The sequence below is a fragment of the Pongo abelii genome, chromosome 3 (genome assembly GCF_028885655.2).
Source record: "Pongo abelii isolate AG06213 chromosome 3, NHGRI_mPonAbe1-v2.0_pri, whole genome shotgun sequence".
NCBI lineage: Eukaryota > Metazoa > Chordata > Mammalia > Primates > Hominidae > Pongo > Pongo abelii.
Genome location: NC_071988.2, coordinates 129,630,526 through 129,650,808, shown reverse-complemented (window position 1 = coordinate 129,650,808; position 20,283 = coordinate 129,630,526). Strand labels below are relative to the sequence as shown.

Here is a 20,283-nt window from a genome sequence, read left to right as displayed (position 1 = left end):
ATGAGATTAGGGAGTTCTCAGGAAAGGCCACTTTGGATGTCATGGTGGGTGACCTTTCTGAGGAGATGCTGTCTGAGCTGTGACTTCAGGAAGAAGAGTAGGCCGTGGAAAAAGCTGGCAGGGGGTCCCTCCACAGGCAAAGTATGGTTCAAGTATGAAAAAGCTCTTTTTCCTGAGCTGGGAAGTGTGAGACCACACTCAATACTTGGCCACAGCAGGCTCATGTGGGCCCATCTCCTCCCAACTCATGCTGGGCTTCCACAGGGAATATAAGACACCTGGGTGGTGATGCAGTCCTCTAAGGAACTTCACTCCATGGGGAAATTTTAAAAGAATTACCCTTGTTTCTAAGGACCATGCTTACATTCTATTGTGGACATCTGTCTTTGGAAGCCTATTTTCTTTTTACATTAACTTGATATCTCGTAAAACAAAATTTTGTGTAGCAATTAAATCAAAACAAAAAAACAGACATGACACTTTCTCAGTTAAAATAGTTTAATAAAAGCAACAAAACTGTGCTAAAGATGAGAATCAAAAATGAGATATTAGGTAGACTTATAAAACAAAGTACAGTTATTTTTTGATTTCAAATAAACCATGATGTGCAAAATTGTAAAATGCCAATATGTCTGAGAAAAGCATTAACAGGCCTTTTAGCAATTTACATATAAAGATGTTTTTAAAGTGCCACAGCTTAAGGCATTATATTTTAAAGTTTAATAAATATCTAATTTCAACATCTCTCCAAGAACAGACTTCTTCTCAATAAGCTATTAACTATTTGGTTAGGAATATTGAAAATGCATGTATAATTTAAGGAGTAATACACTTGTTAATGCTGAGTTATTAGTGCAATTCAAAAGCATATGAATTCCATATCAAGAACAAACTGTCCCGCCCAAGGTACAGTGTAATCCACACTGTATCATCTCGTCTAAAAATCTATACAGTAGCTACCCCATCCACTCAGTTCCTCTGCAGTTAGGCTATTAGCTTTTCTTTTTCAAAAAGCAAAAATTCCTAAGACACCTAAAGATTAGCCTGTATTTCATTTATCTATACTGAAAGTGCTTAGTAGTATTTCTAAAAAGGAAAAGAGCAGAATGGTAGATAAAGAATGTAGAGTCAAAAATCAATCAATTATTTTAAAATATTTTTTCTTCTTCCTCTGATTATGTTTTGATTAAGCAGATATTATTTTCATTTTTTGAGCTTGCAGAAGTCTGCCTAGGAATGTGCTAAATCAAAGGAAAAATCTAGCCTCATGTTCACAATTGCCCTGGAATGCCATTCCCAGACTGAGATTTAACTACACAGAGTATGGCTAACGGCAGAAGTCAGAGGTTAGGGAGATCTGGTGTCTCCATTTATCTGGAAAACAGAACAAAGAAGGGGGATCAGTTATAGGAGGCCAGTCAAACAGAAGTGTTTTAAGTTCAGAATTTCATCTTTCGTTTAATTCTCAAAGTAACAGCCACTCTGGATCTTTTCTTGCCCTCTTCTCTATCAGTAGGAACAGCAATAGCTGCTTCTCTCCTTTAGGAAAGTGAATGAGAGGTCCCTGGATATGGCCTAGTCTCCAGGTGGTAGGGAGCTTACATTCTGTTACATATAAACAGCTAAGGCATCGTTCTAAGTTTGTTTAAAATGGTTGTTTTAAATGATAAACACAAAAGTCCAGTAATTTCTTAAAAAATTGGCTTTAATGGACATTAACAAATAACATACATTGATTTATCACCTTTAAGCAACAAAAATATGACTTGTAATTATTCAAATAAGGTGGGATTTTTCTGTTAAGTACACTTCTTAAAAGTCATTCACAAGACGACTGGGCATCCACTAAGACCAAGGCACTGTGAGGGAGGCAAACAGCACAACATCCTAACCTCAAGGAGCTCAGCCTGGGATGAAGACGGACACACACAACTCCAGCATGAGGCCAAGGGGTAGCCTGTTATGGGATCAAGTGGTGGCAGAATCGAGAAGTGGTTCTGAAAGTGTTCTTTAGTCACAGAGACCAGTAGGTTTGAAATCCAGTGATGTTACTTTTTAACTTTGTGCCTTACCTTCTATAAGCCTCAGCTTCATCCACTACAGTATGCCACCCTCTTAATAGAATTTCTGTAAGAATTACAGAAACATACAAGTAAAGGATTAAGTGTAGAGCCAGCATGAGGAAAGGTTCAGGAATATGGTTGCTCATATGACTGCTATGCTTACTTCTGTACATGGAGCACTGTGGGAGAATAAAAGAAAGGGGTGGTCGTTCTTTGGAGCATGTTCTCACTGGGGGAAATCCTGGCATCTTGAGCAGGACAATTCTTCACTGTATAGGACTATCTTGACATTTAGCATCCTGGTTCCATGGCAGCAGAAGGCCAGTAGCACCCCCATCATTATGATAACCAAGAAACATACCCACACATTTCCAAAGTCCCTCTGAAGGGGTTACCAACCCTGCTGAAAACTGCTCTTCCAGAGGGACCATCTACATTTAGAAACAATTTAGTTCTCTTAATAAAAAGAGAGTGAATTCTTTGAGAGTATATTCAAGGATCAGATACATTGGGCCTGGTGGCAGGGAGGCTAGGACAGGAATGTTCAGTATAGTTTGAAAGCAGAATCCTTTCTTGATGAGTCCCAGTATCAAAATCCCCATGCTCACCATTCAGGCCTTAAGTAAAAAGGTAGAGCTGCATCTTTGCAAATAACTCAGTAGAAAGGAATTATGCCATGAAGCTACTAAAGAAGTAGCAAGGCTCACTGTTCCTGTACTTGTAGTAGAAGGTAGACATATAAATTTAGATAATAATCCTACAAGGTATTTTTTAAAATTATAATTTCTTTTTTCCTCAATATACATGACAGAGTCCACTTCATCCCACATCTACAAAAAGTATAAACAAAAAGATAGTAACAGAACAAGCCCAAAGAAGCTGGCATAGAATCTGTGCTGAGAAAAGTTCTCCCCCAGTATAACCTAAATCCACACCCATCTCTGACAAAGCATTCTAGGCTGAACACCACTTTCATGTTGTCACAGGTCTTTAAAAGCCAGCTGATAGGTCTTCTTCTCCTGAAGTTCTTCTCCAGAACTTAACAGCATTTTAGAGATATCAGAAAAGATGTAAGGCATTTGACCATCATTAGTGCTGAGAGGTAGAGAGAAGCCAAGTTTTATTACTCTCATTTTACATATGGGATTTCTGAGGCACTAAGAAATGAGAAGATCGGCCCATTGGTGGAAGCCACTGCAAGTAAAATCCAGATATCCCGTTTCCTAGGTACTTTGGTTTCTATCCCCCAAATCAGAGACCTGCATTACTAAAATGGCTGAAGTATCCTGCTGAGGAATCCTCCAAGATGAAACCTCCCAGTGTGCTCTACCCTCCTTCCGACCTCTCTGAGCCCAACTTGGATCCACTGAGTTGCTGGATTCACTGTCCCTTGCAGTAGGAAGAATCTGCTTAGAAGGATATGTATTTATATATCTTTTTACCATCTCTTCTTGGAGATGCTCTTCATCTCCTTGAAATAGTTACATTAAATGGATGTGGGGCTAAAGTTAGACCAAATCTTCCAGTCAGGAGGGGCTTCTTAGAATCCTTAGGTAAAGCGAATGTGAAACTCTGCATTAGGCTCACAAACATTAGGAATAATTCCATCTTTGCCAGTTGTTCTCCCATACACACCCGCTTCCCTAAAAATGAGATCAGAAAAAAATGAAGGATTATAATACCATCCCTTCTCCTATTTCAAAAAGTACAAATTTATATGAAATATCTAAATTGAGTATTCTAAATGCAGATGGAGTTTTTAAGTCAAATTGCCATATATACCACATAGCCTCCCACAGCATTTGCTGATCAGAATTTTTACATATCAAATCCATATTTTAACTCTTACTCATAAAAACCTATCCTCATTCTAGACAGGAATCAGAGACAGATCCAATGTGGCAGCTATCCTGTCTCTTCCGTGCCTACTTACCTCTTTCCTTCGCTTTTACCTGGAAGATTAAGGCAAAAAAAATCAGATAAGAATCCTTAGAGCCTCCCTTTTTCCATAGAAAGAATTCTATGTTCCTAATCTAGGAACCTAAAAGAGGAACTGTTGAGATTAGAGAACCCATCCTCTCACCCACCAGACCAGATCAGAAATTGCTCTTAACTTCAGTAGCTCCCTGGGACTCCCCAAAATTACCTGATCAGCTCTGAAAGTAAAATTTCTAGTCACATTTAGAGATTTAAAACCAACTGCTTTATTAAAATCTGAAATGAACATAGTGGAGATGCCTTATCTAAATTATTGGTCCCTTCTCATATATTAGCTTGCCAAGGAAGAAACACTTTTAAAACAACATGAAATAATAAAATATTATTTTAGTTCTACTTCTTTTAAAAATTATGCAGTTTAAAAAAGTAACTGACCTATCCCAAAAGGAATAAAGGTTTCTTTTTTAATTAGTTGTCCTTGGTCATCCAGAAATCGATTAGGGTAGAAATCCTCCGGTTTCTCCCAAATGGCTGGGTCTCTATGTACCGACCACAGGTTGGGTAAGATCAATGTGCCTTTAGGAATGGTATACCCTTGGAGCACTAAAACAAAAGAAAACATATGGGTGTTATTCAGTATGCTTTTACTAGTAGTTCTCCCTGAACATCATTATCTGAAAAAAAAAAAAAATGTAGTTATATACCTAGCACTTTAATTGGCTGAGACCAAACTGTGAGGTACTTGAAGGCAGGGATAAGATCTTATCAACTGCCATCCCTCTCCCCGCACCATCCCAGGAACCACCTGAGACAGGGAGCAGGTAGTGCTCCAATGAATGCTGAATTAATAAATAAAACTATAAAAACATTACAATGAAGAGAAAACACTAAAACAGAAAAAATAGGGCATTTCAAGTAAACTTTCCCTAAAAATTAAAATTCCCAATATGTATAAAACTTAGTTTACAGGGTCATTTATGTCCATACAACAATGTAATGAGGAGGTAAACTAAGATAAAGACATATACAGGGAAGCCAACCCTGGCTCTTACCAGCTGACAAGTCAATATGCGCTTTAAACAATGCCCAAAAGATACTATAAACAGTCTATCTAACTTGTACCAAAAAAAACCTGTTAAGTGATCCAATGTCATGTATAAGCAACGGCATGCTGTAACTGTCTTAAAACTAGATTAAGCCCATTATACTATGGGCTGACTCCAGAGGTAAATTCCTTGTTAATAGGGATGTTTAAAGAGAGTCTGGACATGACCAAATAGACAGAGTTCACTGTAGGTGAGAGGCTGAAACAGGTGACTTGAGAATAAGATGGGCTCTTCTAATTATTATTATTATTATTATTTATTTATTTTTTTTTTTGAGACAGGCTGTCTCACTCTGTCACCCAGGCTGAAGCGCAGAAGTGCAGTGGCACAATCTTGGCTCACTGCAACCTCTGCCTCCTGGGTTCAAGTGATTCTTCTCCTGCCTCAGCCTCCTGAGTAGCTGGGACTACAGGAGTGTGCCACCACACCTGGCTAATTTTTGTATTTTTAGTAGAGATGGGTTTTCGCCATGTTGGCTAGGCTAGACTCGAACTCCTGGTCTCAAGTGATCCACCCTCCTGGGCCTCCCAAAGTGCTGGGATTACAGGTGTAAGCCACCGCACCCGGCCTTTTTTTTTTTTTTTTTTTTTTTGAGACAGAGTCTTGCTCCGTCACCCAGGCTAGAGCGCAGTGGCACAATCTCAGCTCACTGCAACCTACCAGGTCCAAGCGATTCTCCTGCCTCAGCCTCCTGAGTAGCTGGGACTACAGTTGTGCACCACCATGCCTGGCTAATTTCTGTATTTTTAGTAGAGATAGGGTTTCACCATCTTGTCCAGGCTGGTCTCGAACTCATGACCTCAAGTGATCCACCTGCCTCAGCCTCCCAAAATTCTGGGATTACAGGTGTGGGCCACCATACTCGGCCTTCTAATTATTTAATATTTACGCTTCAGCTGCAGAATTTTAAAAGCTGAAGTAAGATAATTTTCAGGCAAAATCCTTAATCCACATTTAGATGAGCTCTTCTGACCTCCATGAAAAGGAGGGAGAGGTGCCTTTGTCAATTCTGGAGCTTTTTCTGCCAACATAGCCAATTTAAATTTCGACATTATTTGTTTTGCCAGTATAAGTGTGTATGCTCTGAAGGCAACAGAGCTACTAGTAAAACTAAGCAGTGGTAGAATTCTAGTACAACCAGTGATGCACAGCGGAGTGCTGAACATTCCCTAGACATTTTATTACCTATGACACAATGCTAAATCTTCAGAAGGATCAAGCTAGACAACAGTCACCACACCCCTCACCTCAACTACCCTGGATTAGAGGGCCCTGCTTCCGTCAAGGGCATTCAAAGAGGAAGACCCTGGACTTGCCTGTGTTCTCTGAGGTCATATGAGGAATGGCAAGCGGCACCACCACAGTTAGCCTCTGCACTTCCATGATGGTGGCTTCTGTGTAGGGCATCTGGGCCTTGTCTGTGAGGGAAGGAGCTCGGTTGGCACCAATGACTCTTTCAATTTCTTCGTGAACCTTTTCTATGTAAAAAGGGAAGAATAAACCAGAAGATAAGCATGGAAGAGAGTTGAACGTGCTCTCCTCTGCATACTTTCCATCACCACTAATACATAACTGGTCAGTTGGCAGTTCAGGCCTGACTCTGCCTCAGTGAAATTGAAGCATTGGTAGGACATTTCAGGTAGAGACAGCTAGCCCCAGGGTGCCTGTGCCACTCTGTGACTTAGAAGTGGGATAGTGTAACAGAGGGGCCAAAGAGAAAACACTCTGGATTCAGGAGCATCCTAAGTCATACTCTCATATGAACATGGGATTGACACTCTAAGTAGACTGTGACAACATGTGATAGCCTAAGGTGGCCCCCAATATTCCCCATTCTTGTGGTTTATATCCTTGTGCAGTCCCCTCCTACTCTACCAAGCTGGTCTGTGTGGCCAAGAGAATAAGGGTGAAGTGAGGGCATGTCACTTCTGAGATCAGAGTGGCTCCTCATCTTTGCCACTCTTTCTCTCTCTCAGGTTGCTCACTTTTGGGGAAGGAAGCCACCAAGTGAAGTGGCCTTATGGAAGGGTCACAGTGGTAAGGAACTTGGCCAATGACTATGGATAGCCACCCTGGACCTGGATTCTTTGGTCTCATTCAAGTCTGCAGCCCCAGCCAACATCTTAACTCTAACTTCATGAGAAATCCTAAACTGGAAGTCATTCCTGGATTCCTGGCCCTCAGAAACGGGAAGATAATACATGGCGGTGGTTTTTGTAAAGCTAGCAAATTTGGGGGTAGTTTGCTACCCAGCAATAATTAACTAATACAGGTAGGTATAATCACATCTATAGTAGGCAGAATATGGGCCCATACAAGATGTACACACCATAATCCTCTGGAGTCTGTAAACATAATACCTTACATAGCAAAAGGGACTAAACTGATGTAATTAACTTAAGGACACAGAGATGGGAAGATTATCCTGGGTCACCTGGGTGTGCCCAATCTAAGAACATGGGTTTTTAAGTCAGCTAACCTTTCCCGGTTGAGTTCAGAGTCAGAGGAAGATGTGACTATGAACAAATGGTTACAGAGATGCAACACTGCTGCCTTCAGAGACAGAAGGAAGCCATGAGCTGTGGAAGCCAGAAACAGCAAGGAAACTGATTCTTCTTAGACCCTCCAGAAAGGAATGCAGCCCTGTCAACATCCTGATTTTCAGTCCAATAAGACATATATCAGACTTACAATGTATAGAACTCTAAGAAACTTATGTTGTTTTAAGCCACTCGGTTTGTGGTAATTTGTTATAACAGCAACAGAAACTAATAATACACCATCCTCCCTGTATTCTTCTACTCTGAACTGCCATGGACTTTCAGTATCTATTGGGACTAGGTGGTAGAAGTAGCTATGTGACCTTGTGAAAGTCACACAACTTCTCTGAGTCTCTGTTCTCCAATTTCAAAAAAACAAGACGTGTTCAGATCAGTATTATGATTCCCTTCAGCTCTAGAATGTTCTTCTCTAAAGGTCATTCCTGATCATAGATTTCACACAGAATCAGACGCGTAGAGATTTAAGCAGGGGTAAGTTATGACCTCAGTCCTACTGTCTAGAAACTTGGGTTTCACTGTTAACATCTTACCAACTCCCTATGAGTTACAAGTATTTGTTTGCCAGCCTGAAGACATTGCTCAGTGTTAGAAGCCACCAGATCACTGAGGTTGCTAATCCTGATTTAAATTACCTGGTTTTGCCATGAACAAAGGAAACACCTATTAATTACCTTGTACATTGGGGTTCAGCGACATATACAGCAGGCACCAAAGCAAAGAGTTAGTTGTGGTATCAGTCCCAGCAATAAAGAGATCGCCAATGATATAAAATAAGTACTCTTCATCAAAACTGCTGTTACTATTATTTTTCCTCTCCTCTTCCATGTGGAGAAGGTACATGTCTATGAAGTCCTGAGGGTTCTCTCTATCCAGAGACTCTTGATGGTCTTTGATGATTTTTTTAAGGAAACTGGTTATATCCTTTTCAATTTGTCTTAATTCCTTAAATGGCCCAAAGGGAAGGTAATAAAGCCAAGGGCATATGTTGACCAGGAGGACTTGACTGTTCAGACAGATTTCTAGTCCTCGTGACATAAAACCAAGCATTTTCTTGAACTCACTATTGGTGTAATCAAAGCGCTGGCCAAAGCACAAGGAGCAAATGATGTTAGAGACGGCATTGCTGATGATGGAGAAAGGGCAGAAGGGGTCTTCTCCATGCTTTTGCATTTCTGCTTTCACATATTTGAACTCCTCAATAATCTTGGGCTCCAAGCTAAGTTTTCCCAATCCAAAATGACGAAGAGTTGAATGAGAGAACTTCCTTTGTTGTCTCCAGACGGGACCATAATGTGCAAACACAACCCCTGCAAAGCAACACCAAGAAAGGAAGATGAGAAACAGCATTCCTGATAACACTGAACAGACCTACCATGGAGTGCATTCTGTATTTTTCAAGTCACTTATGGAAAACTCCTCCTATACATATATATATATATATATATATATATAAAGTCTTTATATATATATATAAAGACTACTAGTCAAGAAGAATGATTGGCAAAATTTAGTTATCAAGATAGTATGTGTTTCTAATAATAACAAAAATCATATCTAAGGAGAATTTGCTCTAAAGCTTATTATTATAGATAGTAACTCCTGGTGAAATGAAAATCAATGAGTTTCATTTTCAAAGTTATTGTGCATTTCAAAGTATTATATTTCATAAGAGTGAATCCAGGCTTAGAAAATTTCTCAGGTGGCCAGGTACAGTGGCTCATGCCTATAATCCCAGAGCTTTGGGAAGCTGAGGTGGGAGGACTACTTGAAGCCAGGAGTTCCAGACCAGCTTGGGCAACAGAACAAGACCCCATCTCTATTAAAAAAAAAAATTAGCCGGGTGTGGTGGCATGCATCTGTAAGCCCCAGGTACTCAAGAGGCTAAGCGCGGAGAATCACTTGAGCCCAGCAGTTGGATGCTGCAGTCCACTATGATCATGCCACTGCACTCCAGCTTGGGTGACAGAGCAAGACCCTGTCTCTAAAAAAAGAAAAAAAGACAGAAAAATATTTCAGGCTATATATCCCCATATTCTAAACACCTATATTCTAAACATTCTGAACTGAAGGATAATTATAGCAACAGATTGATATGAGGGCAGAGACGATATCTCATTGTGCTTACCATTAAAATCCAGCTTCTGGCATGGTGCTTGGTACATAGGAGCGGTTGTTAAATATTAGCTGACTAAATGAATAGCCAACTAGATTAGAACTATTGGACATCAAAATTTGGAATCTGGTAACTGGCAGGTAATCTAAAATGTCTGTTGTTGGCAGCAGCCCTGATTTTAAAACATATGAACTTGTTAAGGTCATCCACAACTACATCCTATTTGATTTTCACTTATACATCCCACCATCAAACCCCACAAAATTGCTCCCAGATGTTGTATCAAATTGTTTTCAAATATTCTTTGTTTTCTGTCACCTATTTCATCCTATTTTCCATGGTGTACTCTATCATTTTGGCTAGCTCTCCTTGCTTCCCACATTACTTCTGAATTCTTACTATGTGCCAGGCATGGGGGTGCAGTAGACACAGCTGCAAACGAAATAAAGACCCTGCTTTGTGGTTATATTTTCTCATATTCTTTAATATCCCTACAAAATGTCTTTCAATGTAAACAGCCATGCAGTCAAATGTATCAGACAGTTTATCAGTTCCACTTTCCTCACTGGAATCTTCCATATGTCTGCTCAAATCTGCAGTGGTTGCTCTGTAGGCCTTTGGTTCAGGTGCTATGACTTCTATTAGTTATCATTTGGGAATTTTCTTTTGTGTCAGAACCCATTTCCTGAATTATATTTCTTCCTCTTTGTTTTACTCTCTCATTTTGCTGAAGCACATCCTCTAGTAGCTTCTGAGAAAGGATGCATGGGAGGCAAATTTCTAAAGATTATGTGTGATATTTATTCTACCATTGGACTTCCTCAGAATTTTAAAGACACTGCTAAGACTGGACTGACTGATGAGTCGTAAGATATGTACATATTCAGTATGACTAGACATTGCAGATTACTCTCTGAAGTGGAGAGTACTCTGAAAGTGTGTTCACAGAAGTGTTTAAATGTTCTCATTTGTTCAGAATAGTTGCCATCACTTGATACTTGTCAATGTTTTAGTTTTGTCAATCAGAAGGCTGGAACGTATCTCATCTGATTTTTATTTGCATTTCTCTGATTGTTACCAGTGGGTCAAAGCAGCTTTTTATATGGTTATTGGCCAGATTTCCTATTCCGTAATTTGCATTTATCTACTGTGCAATTTTATTTTTCTTATAAAAATAAAATGCTGTGCATTTGAAATGCACAGCAGATCTTTTATCATGTGATTTTTTAAGTTTCTAAATGGTATTATTTGATAAGCAGAAGTTTTAAGTATAGTTGGATTTATCAATCCTTTGATTTGTGCTGCATATCTTATTTTAGAAATCTCCTCCTACCATGGGTTCATAAACACATTCTCTATTTTCTTGTAAAAATTTTAAATTTTGTTTTCACATTTAAGTTTCTATAATCTACTTGGAATTTATATTTGTGTTAGGTATTTCTACCTATTGTGAGGTAGGAATCCAAACATTTTTTTCCCTATGTAGACAACCTATTGTTCAAGCATCATTTGTCAAACGGTCCCCACTCCACATCACCCTTCACCACCAATCTGTAATGCTGTCTCTGATACACATTTCCTACATAGGGGTGGGCCAGTTTACAGGCTTTCTAGTTGGTTATATTGGTCTATGTGTTTATCATTGTGCTCAAAGCACATTGTCTTAATTACTGTTACTTTATAATAAGATATAAAGACTTTATAGTAACTTTTTATATCTAATAGGGAAGTCCCCTCTTCCCTACAAAACCTCGTTCTTTTTAAAAACTGTTTCAAAAACTTCAAAATCAGTTTCTCAAACTTATTTAGGGCTTTTGGTTGGAACTGCATTTAATTTCTTTTTTCTTTCTTTTTTTTTTTTTTTTTTTTAAACACAGAGGTCTGGGGGATCCACGGAGCATAGGAGGCATTTGCTGAGGTGCAGGCAGTGGGTGGAGGAGCCTAACAGGTGGTGATTGGCAGCTAAGTTGTCTCCTGGGAGGGCTTGGGTTCACCCCCAGGCCCCATCCCCAGTCTGAGCCTGTTTTGTCTCTGGATGTGGCCACCAAGACCCCAGGAGAGGCAGAATTTCTGCTGGCAGAACTTGGCTTGGATGCCCACTTTGTAGTGTCTATGTCTCCATTCTCATGCAGATACACTTAATTTCTAGATTAATTTGAAAACTGCCTTCTTTATGATGATTGAACTTGTAATCTAAGAATGAATCTAATCTTGCTTGTTTTTAAGTTTCTTTAAAAAATTGCTGGATTTTGTTTCCTAATGTAAGTTTTTTAAAAATAGTATATTCACGAATGATAATGGCTTATAAGTTTCCTTTCTCATGCTGTATTTGTCTTGAATATACTGGCCTCCTAAAACAAGCCAGGGTGTAGTCTTTGTCTCTGAAAGAATCTATCTAAAATTGGAACATGTTTCTCTTTTCCTTTAGGTTTATTCTCTTCTTTTTATAATACATAATGTTGGCCATCTGACTCATTAATTTTCAGACCTCTATCTTAATAAATAATTTAAAGCTCTACATTTGCCTCTGTCTAGGTACTACTCTAGCTGCAGTTCACAAGTCTTGTTTCCATGTATTTTCATTATTTGGTTTTAAGTAAAAAAAAAAAAAGTTTCTATTTTGAGTTGTCTTTGCTACCTTACCTGGTTTATCTTATGCTGATATTTGACATTTGACATTTGCTTGCTTTTTTACCTAGTATGTGGCCATTGAAATTTCTAAATAAAGTTGAGAAGAATGTTTGTCCAAGTAATTTTGAGGAATATGTCCTCTCTATATGTCCAACAGAGAAAGCTTGATAACGGTCAAAGCCAAATTTTCTGTATCCTTAACACATTTTTAACTGCTTGATCTCTCAACCAAATACTTGTATTACGCTATTTTGCTATAATGGTGGGTTTATCAGTTTTTCTTTACAGTTCTGTAAGTTTTTGCTAAAGGTAGATAAATATCAATGTAGCTATACAGATTTATATATATATATATGCTGTTAATTACGACATATATTAGATGACATTGTTAGGTACATTCAAGCTTAGAATTCTATCTTCCTGTTTTTTAAATTTTTTAAAAGTGGATCCATTTATCATGAATGCCCTCCTTTTTCTTAACAATAAAGTATCACTTAGAGTATCTTTTGTCAAAAAAGAACCAGCTTTTCTTTTTAAAGTATTTTCTTAGTATTGTAAAACCTTTTCATTTTGAACTTTTCTGTACCCTTATGTTGGGGGAATGTCTCTTTTTTGGGGAAGATAGATTATGTCTCTTAAAACAACATATAATTGGATATAAAAAAAAATCCATTCTGGCAAGCTGTCCTTTAGCCAGTAAGTTTAGTCCTCTTACATTTATTCTAATGACTAATTTCTAACATACTATTTTGAGATTTGTTTATCTGCTTTGTTCATTCTTTTCCCCCTTCCTTCTCACCTTCCTTTAGGTTGAGACAAACAGGGTGAATGTTCACTCTTACATTTTTAACATGCTTACTTAAAGTCTAGTTGAGTGGTTGGCAAACTACAGCCCAAAGGCCAAATCCAGCCTGCCGCCTTTGTACAGCCAGAGAGCCAAGACTAGCTTTTACATTTGTAAATGGTTGAAAAAAAACAAAATATTATTTTGTGATATGTGAAAAGCATATGAAATTTAAATCTTTCCTTTAGTGTAAAATCAAGGGGCAAAAACATCTATTTATAGATCTATAGATCATGAAATTCAAATTTCATGATCTATAAATAAAGTTTAACTGAAACACAGCCGGTTCATGAGTAACACTAATTTGTTTACATACGTTCTATGGCTGTTTTTGCATTAAAATAGCAAAATCTGCCGGGCATGGTGGCTCATACCTGTAATCCTAGCAGGTTGGGAGGCCAAGGTGGGAGGATTGCTTGAACCCAGGAGTTCCAGACCACCTTGGCAACACAGTGAGACCCTGTCTTTACAAAATGAAAAAAAATTTAATTAGCTGGGTGTGTGGCTTGAGCCTGTAGTTCCAGCTACTCGGGAGGCTGAGGTGAAAGGATCACTTGAGCCTGGGAGGTCAAGGCTGCAGTAAGCTGATATCACGCCAATGGACTCCAGCCTGGGTGACACAGTGAGACTCTGTCTAAAAAAAAAAAAAAAAGAAAGAAAGAAAAGAAGAAATGGCAGCATCAAGTATATAGTTGCCACTTAGAGTAGGGGTGGGAAAACATTTTCTATGCCAAGGTCCAGGCCAAAACAGACAAACGTCCTTGTTTTCTTTTGTTGGTGGCCAGGGTTGTTGAGTGTTCTTTGTCAAACTTTCACCCAGTTGAAGCATTTCAAGAGTTCTGTCTTTGTCTAGAAGCAACTTTTCATTTTGCCAGGCCATATCTCTTCCCCACCCCCCATCTCCCAGCCAAGGCTCTCCAGAGCACCTACCTACTATTTTCTGCAGGGGTGGGGGCAGTGATAAGGACCTGATCTTATTTTATGTGCCATTTCAAACTATCCTTGTTCTCAGTCTACTGGCTCATTTCTGTCTCCTATGATCACTGGTACCTCCAATTTCTAACCCGTTTTGAGATTCTGCATGGTAAACTAGGGGAGTAGTTCTCATTCTGTCCTCTCATACTCCACTGGCATTCCCCTCTGTAGATGCTTAGGTGTAGTCATCCTCCATTCTATTAAGTCATTTGCCAATCATATAGCCACTTTGTCTTCAGATGTTGTGGTGCAGAAATGTAGATGTGTCATTTCATTTCAATGTGGATAGAGTGTGTGCTTCTGTTCAACATTCCTCTGGTATGGTATGTGATTGTTGAGACAAAGAAGGAATGGAAATGCCTTAACCACTCCTGAAACCAGAACTCTCCTTTTGTGTAATAAAGGCCCATAAACTATTTTCTAGGCTACCAAAGTGTAATCATTCCTCCTGTCTTTAACCATGACCAAGTCTTCTGCTGCAGAGTATTCAGAGGCCAAGTGTTGGTGGGCCTCCTCTTCTCTTGGATAGATATGGTCTTCCACACCAGCTTCAGGATTTGATACCAATCCCACCTACCCTCTCTCCTTATTTTTGTTTATTTTTTTGAGACGGAGCCGCACTCTGTCACCCAGGCTGGAGTGCGGTGGCGCGATCTCGGCTCACTGCAACCTCCGCCTCCTGGGTTCAAGCGATTCTCCTGCCTCAGCCTCGAGTAGCTGGGACTACAGGTGCATGCCACCATGCCCGGCTAATTTTTATATTTTTAGCAGAGATGGGGCTTCACCATGTTGGCCAGGCTGGTCTTGAACTCCTGACCTCAGGTGATCCACCCACCTCGGCCTCCCAAAGTGCTGGGTTAACAGGCATAAGCCACCGCGCCTGGCCCTCTCCTTATTTAATATATCACATATAACATCTCTGCTTTGTCCTATTTATCAAAAAACATTATTTTTCCTTTGTTAGGTCCTTGATCTTATCATCTAACCATTTTTAAACTACATATTTGTATTTTAGAAATATTTGGTCTAACAAAATGGCCCCGAAGCAAAAATCAGGACTCTTTTGCTTCAGAATAACAAAAATATACCCTCAAGCTAGTTCATCGAACAGGCCAGTTAGGCTATGGAATGAAAAAACAGGAAGGAAAGGGTATTGCCACCTCAGGGAATACTAAGTGTCACAGAACTCTTTCTCCCTGTATCTATTTTTCCCTCCTCTCTCTCTGACTTCATTCTTTCCAACTGCAACCCAGCTTTTCAATGAAACATGAGCTATCCTGAGATGCCTATTTTCCCAGTTTCACCACCAAAAGGAAAAGCCCTCTATTTTCTAGATTCAACCTGAGAAATTCTGGGGAAGGATTCAAATGCTTCAGTAAGGTGTCCTGCGGTGATACCAACTTGAGATAACTTAAATTTATTTTGTGGCTTGAGGTTTCTAACTACGCCATGCTATTCTTATCCCAAAACTATGTGATGTATAGTTGTGAATTGTTGAGTTCTGTGCCTGGCCTACAGGTTAACCAGTTACAAAAAGGTTAGAAATTCTGATCAGTCCACTTTTGGTCAGTGTGTCCCTCAACTTATCACTGTGGCCAAGAAGGTGAGTTTATGTAAAGATACGGCATCTCCCGTTCAACCACAGTTAAGGGTAAAAGGGACTGAGGTCAGAAAAAAAGAATTGCTCAGAAGAAGCGGGTATTCTTGTCCAAGGAACAGGTGCTAGGTAGTGGAAACATAAAAACCCAACTCAAACCAAATAAAGTATAGACTAAATTGACATTGATACATTCTCACAAACAGATATTATACAGCTCCTAAGAACTTTACACGAGGATATTTAATAATATGAAAATATGTTCATAATACTTTAAGTGATAAAAAGCAATTTTTAAAATTATGAAAATTATTCCATTTTAAGGAGGCAAATATATTTCTAAAAATACATGTACATGGGCCGGGCGCGGTGGCTCATGCCTGTAATCCCAGCAATTTGGGAGGCTGAGGTGGGCGAATCACGAGGTTAGGAGATCAAGACCATCCTGGCTAACATGGTGAAACCCCCTCTCTAATAAAAATACAAAAAATTAGCCGGGCGTGGTGGCGAGCGCCTGTAGTCCCAGCTACTCAGGAGTCTGAGGCAGAAGAATGGCGTGAACCTGGGAGGCGGAGCTTACAGTGAGCTGAGATTGCGCAACTGCACTCCAGCCTGGGCTACAGAGCGAGACTCCATCTCAAAAAAAAAAAAAAAAAAAAAAAAAAAATACATGTACATGCAGAAAAAAGACTGGAAGGTGATACATGAAAATGTCAATACAATCTCAAAATAATGCTGATCACAGACGATTTTCAGTCCGTTTTTTCATTTTCCTTGTTTTGTTTTCCAGTAACATATACTACTATAATAAAAATACTCAAAATACATTAGACATGAAGCAATTCTACATTGACCACATATATCTCTTTACCTACTGAACAGAGAGGATGTTGTACACTGATTACATTTACCCTTTCCTTCCATGGGATCATAGAAGTGTTCCTATTAGGGAGAATTCAGGCTGTCTCAATGTGAATGCATAACTATTTCAAAATCATTTCAAATAACTATTTTATTGCATACTCAGTTAACTTGTTTCCCTCATTCATTTTCAAATTCCCCAGATGAACTTTCATTTTCTGTTTATCTTCATTTTCTAATTTCATTTTGCATCTTGTTCCCCTTTGAGGTATATATCAGACTGGTCTATCCCATACTTTTAAAATTCTTCAAAATTTCTTTTTGCCTTCTATTTTTATGGCTTTGCAACTTGCTTTGACTCTTGCTCCAAGTCTCCAGTGATATTATCCGAGCCATATCAGGTTTTAAGAGTCAAATCAGTGTTTCTTCTTCTACTTTCATGACTAGTGTCCTACAAGCATTTGTGGTAGCATAGTTTGTAAGAGCAAAAGAATCCAAAATTTACCTAATTTTTATCAACAGTGAAATAGAGAATATGATACCATTTTATTCTATTTAGTGGAATACTGCATAATATGGTTAAAACATAACACTTTTAAATAACAAAAGCTAGTTAGAGAAAGATACTTTAAGTATCCAACATATGCAAGTTTTAGAAGAACATACCAAATAAAGCTATGTGTTATTTTTAAATCTGAAGCAAATTTGAGCTGCAGATAATCAAGTTTATACTATTCTTTAAGCTTTATATTTGAATATTTTAAAATAAAAATGTGATGTATACAAACCTTTTAGAACAAACAGATCACATGTCTTACCCTGTTTTGTGTTGCTATAACAGAATACCACAGGCTGGGTAATTTATAAAGAACAGATTTATTTCTTACAGTTCTGAAGGCTGGGAAGTCCAAGAGGATAGCACTGGCATCTGGCAAGGGCCTTCATGCTGCATCATCCCATGGTGGAAGGCAGAAGGGTAAAAGAGGATGAAAGAGAGAGAGAGAGAAAGGGGGCCAAACTCATCCTTCTTATCAGAAACCCACTCCCACAATAACTAACCCACTCTGGTGATAACAGCACTAATCTATTGATGAGGGCAGAGCCCTCATGACCTAGTCATCTTTTAAGTTCCCATCTCTCGACACGGTTGCATTAGGAATTAAGTTTCTAATACATAAACATTTGGGGACACCTTCAAACCATATCAGCACACTTAGAGTGAAACACTCCTTTGGTAGCCTTAGCTCTGATTTTGTAATTTTCTTTTCTTTTTGTGCTTAGGAAAAGAATCAATCAGAATGATGGACACAGCATCTTTATGGCCTATCTAGTTTACTGTAGTTTTTATGGGCTTAAGAAGAAGACCAACTTGTCTAATCATGAAATTTTGAAAAATTTAAACATAACAAATAAAACTCCTACATTCTGGAACCTTTCAGCAAATGTATTAAGTCAACTATTTCTAGCCTCTCTTCGCATTATGAAACATACCCTTCTCTGCTATTCTCACCAACTTCAGCAGCAAAGTTCTTTCAAAAAATAATAAATATTGAATAATGTTATTGGCCTCTAATTCCTAACATAATTTCTTTTCTCTTATGGCCTACACATCTTGTTTCTGGACACTATCACATTTACTCCTTTGCTACTGGGCACAGTAGCCAAAGATGGTTTGAGCTGTCCTCAAGTCTTGCTGAGCTGAGCATCTTGACTGTAGTCACTCACAGTGGCCTCTCTTCTTCAGGCTGATAATGCTGTCCATTTCTTGATCTGGGAAGTCCACTCATAACCCATCTGCTCCTTCATCCTTTGATGATCATCTTGAAATAAATTCACATCCTCCCTTTTTATTCTTCACTCTTGAAAAAGTTCTATTAAAAAAAATCCTCTGCTAGCTACACTTTCTTATTCAGATGATCTGTTCTTTATTCCAAGTTAACTCCACAAGCATTTACTTCGTGCCATATGGTTCTTGCCTTGTATTATCTTGTCAACACCTTCTCCAGCCACTGAAATTTCTCTCATTAATTCTTTTACAGCACATTCACCCAACACATACCAGGGCAGTGTTGCCTAAGAAACTCCTGTCTCTTGGGGGAATAAATACTTTAGTTGAGATACTACTGAAGCACCAAATTGCCCCTAAGCTCCCAGCCCTTTTCTAAATAGAGATTTAATAGTAAGCAGTCATCCAACTAATGCTTAGAAATGACCTTGTTATAGATTCTCAACCAAACAATAGCCACCAAGAAGCACTCTGATAAACTGTTTTGTTAAGAATTGGAAATTATACTGTTGAGATCTCAAAGAAGAAACTAATTCCTACCTTAAGAAATCCAGAGGAAGAGACAGACACACAAAACAAATTACAATAAAATGTGATACATACACCAATAGAAGCTTGTATGCACGAATTCATTCATCTTTTGGTTCTCTATTCTGTGCCAAGAAGTAGGGATACAGTGGTTAACAAAAGGAACAAAATCTCTGCCCTAAAGAAACTCACATTCCATTGAGAGGTGGGAGTGGTCATAGGCTAAATACTTGCCAGTGTTTAATGAGAAAAATATGAATGAGATAAAATAAGAGGTGGTACTGGGCATTGACCAAAATAGCACTGAAAGGTGACAACTGGCCTGAGAGGCCTGAGGGATGACAAGCAATCAGTCAAGTAAGAAGTTATTCCAGGCCCAAAGAAGACAAACATCGTACCTTGAGGCAGGCCCAGGCATGGCAGAAATCAGCTTAGTGTGTCTAGAGTAGGAAGGCCAGGTTGAAATGTACAAGTGAAGGGAGAGCTGAAAAAGAGAAAGGCAGCAGCCAGATCCTTCAGGCCACAGTAGGTCAAGTAAGGAGTGGGGAGGCAATTGGTTTCAGCCAGAGAGATACAAGATTTGATTCATGGTTTATGTAAGAGATACTTTTGGCTGCTCTGTGGATGAAAATTTGGAGCGGAAGCAAGCAGGTCAGTTAAGAGGGTTCTAAAGTATCAAATTAGAAATGATGGTAGCTTTAGAAAAAAAAGAAAAATAAATAAATTATGGTAGCTTGGATGAGGGTGCTGGCAGTAGAGATGGAGAAAAGTAGATGGATGTAGCACACATATCTGCTGTAGGAGTCAATAAGACTTATGGATTGATTAGAAGGGACTGGGAAGGTCTTAAAATGAAACAGTGGTATCATAGAAGTTCATCTCCTTCTGCAGGTAGGGAAGCATCTCAGGGTACACATTCTCAAAGAGGTAACATTTAAGCCCAATCTTAAAAGCAAGTGTGGAAAAAAAAAAGAAGTGTTGGTGAGGACGTGGAGAAATTGGGACCCCTGTGGGAATGTAAACTGGTGCACTCACTGGAAAATGGTATGATGGTTCTTCAAAAAATTAAACCTAGAATTACCACATGATCAAGTAACTCCTAGGGACTCAGATATTTGCACCCTTCTATTTATAGCAGCATTATTCACATTGGCCCAAAGGTGGAGGCACAAATGTCTATCAATGGATGAAAGGGTAAACAAAATGTGTTATACACAGTCGACCCTCCACATTCATGGGTTCCACATCTGTGGGTTCTACCAACCGCAGATCAAAAAACC

At 38.9% G+C, this 20,283-nt stretch overlaps 1 protein-coding gene and 1 long non-coding RNA gene across 5 annotated transcripts in view; one reads left to right on the top strand and one right to left on the bottom strand.

Annotated features, from left to right (window-relative positions):
- The window catches only part of LOC129059048 (uncharacterized), a 54,424-nt gene extending 35,881 nt beyond the window's left edge, over window positions 1-18,543 (top strand). Inside the window, exons 2-3 of the long non-coding RNA XR_008524668.2 lie at window positions 17,579-17,665; window positions 17,971-18,543. This is a non-coding gene — a long non-coding RNA (uncharacterized LOC129059048). The remainder of the gene's footprint in view (window positions 1-17,578; window positions 17,666-17,970) is intronic.
- Window positions 1,688-20,283, bottom strand: part of CYP2U1 (cytochrome P450, family 2, subfamily U, polypeptide 1) — a 22,219-nt gene continuing 3,623 nt past the window's right edge. Inside the window, exons 2-7 of one of the 4 annotated variants that reach the window (XM_054554241.2) lie at window positions 13,631-13,720; window positions 8,340-8,975; window positions 6,424-6,585; window positions 4,437-4,604; window positions 3,997-4,015; window positions 1,688-3,706 (exon numbers count right to left, since the gene is read on the bottom strand). In XM_054554241.2, the coding sequence (XP_054410216.1) occupies window positions 3,613-3,706; window positions 3,997-4,015; window positions 4,437-4,604; window positions 6,424-6,585; window positions 8,340-8,975; window positions 13,631-13,720 (1,169 nt within the window). In that variant the 3' untranslated portion in view covers window positions 1,688-3,612. The remainder of the gene's footprint in view (window positions 3,707-3,996; window positions 4,016-4,436; window positions 4,605-6,423; window positions 6,586-8,339; window positions 8,976-13,630; window positions 13,721-20,283) is intronic. The other 3 variants (XM_063723566.1, XM_054554240.2, XM_002815043.6) reach the window with 3 other exon arrangements.